This window comes from Phalaenopsis equestris, unplaced genomic scaffold (genome assembly GCF_001263595.1).
Source record: "Phalaenopsis equestris unplaced genomic scaffold, ASM126359v1 Scaffold000626, whole genome shotgun sequence".
Taxonomy (NCBI): Eukaryota; Viridiplantae; Streptophyta; class Magnoliopsida; order Asparagales; family Orchidaceae; genus Phalaenopsis; species Phalaenopsis equestris.
The window spans coordinates 68,240-71,667 of NW_018165066.1; the positions used below are offsets into that span (position 1 = coordinate 68,240).

The following is a 3,428-nucleotide window of genomic DNA, read 5'->3' on the forward strand; positions in this document are numbered from 1 at the left end:
AATTCTCTCAGCAGAACTTATTTTAGGCTCTAAACGCGATCGTTTACTGTAGTATAGCCAATTGTAATAACAGAATCCGATATTTAAAAATGCCTTAAAAATTAACTCTTGAGAAAACTTTGGAATTCCGCGGGTTTTTACCCGGTCAATGAACCAAGCAGACTATGACTTCCTCTTTTCTCCTCCTATAAATTGCATTCGCACCCACTGCCCAAACAGACAGCTGCTTCTTTTCCCACCACAGCCAGAGAACCCTCGCCGCTGGCAAAAATGGAGATGAGCAGCCATCAAGTCGATTCGCTCACCTCTGCTGCTAGTGGTCTCATCATTTCAGGCTTCCGCGGCGTTAAAAGATCAAGCTTTCTCCGTGAATCCGCGCTCCGCATGTTCCTGCACTTCCTTCAATCAATTTTCCTCTGGTTTCTTATTCTTCTTCCTCTCCGCTGGGTGCGTAGCTCTTTATTGGCTGTTCAGGCTTGGTCTTTGCTTAGGCGAAGGGACGGGGAGTTTAAAAAAGGAGAGAGGTGGTCGGCGGTGGAGGAAGAAGATGCAAAGCGGAGGAGAGCGTTGGCTGAGAGAGTGGAGATGGGGTTTTCTTCGGAAGGGAAATGGGGGAAAGGAGAGAACGGAAGGTTACAATGTGAAAGTTTTGTGCTTTATGGAACGATGAGGAATGAACTCTTCTGTCGCTCGTGGTTGCCTGCGGATGGAAAAATGAAGTGAGCTTTCGATCGTTATTTCTTTTTTCTTGATAAGTTTGTTCTTCAGATTGTTTTGATTTGTAGTTCTTAGGTATTTGGATTTACCTATGAAATGCTGAGTTTTCTATTTATTGGAGTAAGACTGATAATACGATTTCTTCTAGTCCTGTTTTCTATTGATTTGTAGTTCTTAGGTTTGTGTTTCTTGTTATTGTTCCCTGTGTTCCTGAAATTAGGACTTCATATACATATAGAATGCAAATTATAGTGGTTTCAGTTACTTTGTTCTGTTCTATCACTATCATGCTTTCTTAGAAGTATCAGTAACATGTACTGTTTTTTTTTCTTTTATCTGCAGGGCTATTTTGGTGATCATGCATGGTCTTAATGAGCACAGGTTAGAAAAAAAGAAATCTTTTTGGCCTTTCAGTCCCTTGTTTCACATTTACTGTTTGTCTTTTCAGTTCTACGAATGTTAGCATTTTAAAGTATGTGGTGAAATTAGTGATATATCCCCAACTTTCCCAACTATTGATCTGATGTTTGTTGGCTTAGGGGCCTAGTTTTAAAATTAATCACATGCAAAGATTTTTGACAATTGACTTCATGGATATTGCCAATTAGTTAATCTATTCCTGTAATTAATGTAGGCCTGATTACTTCATCAATCAGACTTTCTCGCTTTGCTTTGTCACGTAATGAAGGAATATATTTATAGGCTTAAGTAGTAATTGGAGTTACCATGAAAAGAACTACTATTATCAACAGCTTCTTTTATTGACAAAGCTTAACTTCTTACAAATTGATTATTTTTGTTTTTCCAGTGGAAGATATGTGCATTTTGCATCACAATTGACAGCATCCAACTTTGGAGTATATGCAATGGACTGGATAGGTTCGTTGCTTCACATTCTACAAGAATTTCTATTTTAAAAAACATCGTCCTTAGCCTTCTTACCTCCATCTAACCAAGCCGTTCCTTCTAAACTTTGGGTATTGTAAGTTTATTGATTGTACAATGGAATTTTCACATGTACTTTATATATTACTGTTTGTACTAGCAGTATTATGTAAACTGCTGTTGCAAAAAAAAGAAAAAAGAAAAAAAAAGGAAAAAATAAATAGTCAATCAACACATCATGGAAACTTTTTGAGCTATTTGTATTTAATGGTTATATAAAAAGCTAGAGACTGCTTATACATGAATATTATTTGCTTAATATGATTCATCAACCTCCTAAGATTTCTTTATTTGTTTTTGTATAATTGCTGAAATATTATTCAATTACTGTTGTGCTGTGGCTTTCATTTAGGTGTGGTAACTTACTTACTAGCCACTTATGTGCTTGCTTGCTTGATGTCCCCCACTTGTGCTCCTTGCTATGAATGATTTATTATGTTGGTTTGATAATTTGGACCTGAATTATGAATTTATTTATTTATTTTGTGATCATTGCAGGTCACGGCGGCAGTGATGGGTTGCATGGTTTTGTACCTTCGTTAGACTGGGTAGTTGCTGACACTGTAAGTTGTATAATTCATAATCATTCTAACATTCGTCAGAGTGTGCAATTCCTTCTCGATATAATTTTTATGTATATATTTATACAGGAAATATTCCTGGAAAAGATCAGGTCAGAAAATCCTGGTGTTCCTTGTTTTCTTTTTGGTCACTCAACAGGCGGTGCAGTGGTTTTGAAGGTAATCTCATCCAAATATGATCTATTTATCTTCCATTTTGTTATTTTGTGCTTATTTTTGTTTGATTTTCAATTCAGGCAGCTTTATTTTCTCACATGGAATCAATGTTGGAAGGAATTATACTAACATCACCTGCATTGCGAGTTAAACCACCACATGCATTTCTTCTGGTAATTTGCCGCTCTCGCTCAGACACATGATGTGCAATTCTCTGATGTTTGCTATAGTTTTCAATCATCTTAGATAAGGATTTATTTCATATTCTGATTTATTCCATTACTATGTAGGCTGTGGCTCCACTGTTGTCTCTTGTTCTTCCAAAGTATCAACTTAGGGAGGGGAATGAGGTTGACATTCCTGTTTCAAGAGATCTTTCCGCAATGCAGGCCAAATACTCAGACCCACTTGTCTACACTGGTCCCATACGGGTTCGAACCGGCTACGAAATCTTGCGCATATCATCCTACCTGATGCAAAATCTCAGATCAGTCACGATTCCTTTCCTGGTTCTCCATGGAACTGCGGATAAGGTAACTGATCCTTTGGCTTCTAAAGATTTATATAATGAGGCTGCATCGAAGCACAAGAGCATCAAGCTTTATGATGGATTTTTACATGACCTTTTATTTGAGCTGGAGCGAGATGAGATTGGTGCACACATAATTAACTGGATGGAGGGCAGACTGCAGCAGCAAAGATCCTGAAGGGGATTGTCTGTAGGTACAACGCTTTAGTGCAGGAAGATTTCTTACTTTTTAACCAATTTTTTGAATGGATTTGTACATCTGTAAAAAATTCATAGTTGGATAGGAATGAGATCCTTTGGAAGCTTGGGTTGTTCAAGATTCTATATTAATTTTATCAGAATTGTATCAGAATTGTTATCAGTATTACTTTTTTTTTTTATTTTCGACATCACCATATAATATTTGAAATTCAGATTGGAAGTTGTAAATATATGATTTGAAAGTAATGAAGATATCGATTTGATCTACCTCTTCTTGTTGTTGATTAATGTCTGGGAGT

At 36.8% G+C, this 3,428-nt stretch overlaps 1 protein-coding gene across 1 annotated transcript; it reads left to right on the forward strand.

Annotated features, from left to right (window-relative positions):
• The first annotated feature begins 235 nt into the window (after nt 1–235).
• On the forward strand, nt 236–3,209 carry LOC110029998 (monoglyceride lipase-like). The gene is made up of 7 exons (XM_020732529.1): nt 236–719; nt 1,060–1,098; nt 1,526–1,596; nt 2,161–2,225; nt 2,313–2,402; nt 2,480–2,572; nt 2,690–3,209. Exons 1-7 carry the CDS (start codon nt 271–273, stop codon nt 3,104–3,106), a joined length of 1,224 nt encoding a protein of 407 aa, XP_020588188.1. The 5' UTR covers nt 236–270; the 3' UTR covers nt 3,107–3,209.
• Nucleotides 3,210–3,428: the final 219 nt, after the last annotated feature.

Bases quoted from the DNA above. Each gene is read 5' to 3' on its own strand.
- LOC110029998 (XM_020732529.1), top strand. From the start codon at position 271: ATGGAGATGAGCAGCCATCAAGTCGATTCGCTCACCTCTGCTGCTAGT. The intron at 720-1,059 runs GTGAGCTTTCGA...TTTTATCTGCAG, and splicing joins CCTGCGGATGGAAAAATGAA to GGCTATTTTGGTGATCATGC. The intron at 1,099-1,525 runs GTTAGAAAAAAA...TTGTTTTTCCAG, and splicing joins CATGGTCTTAATGAGCACAG to TGGAAGATATGTGCATTTTG.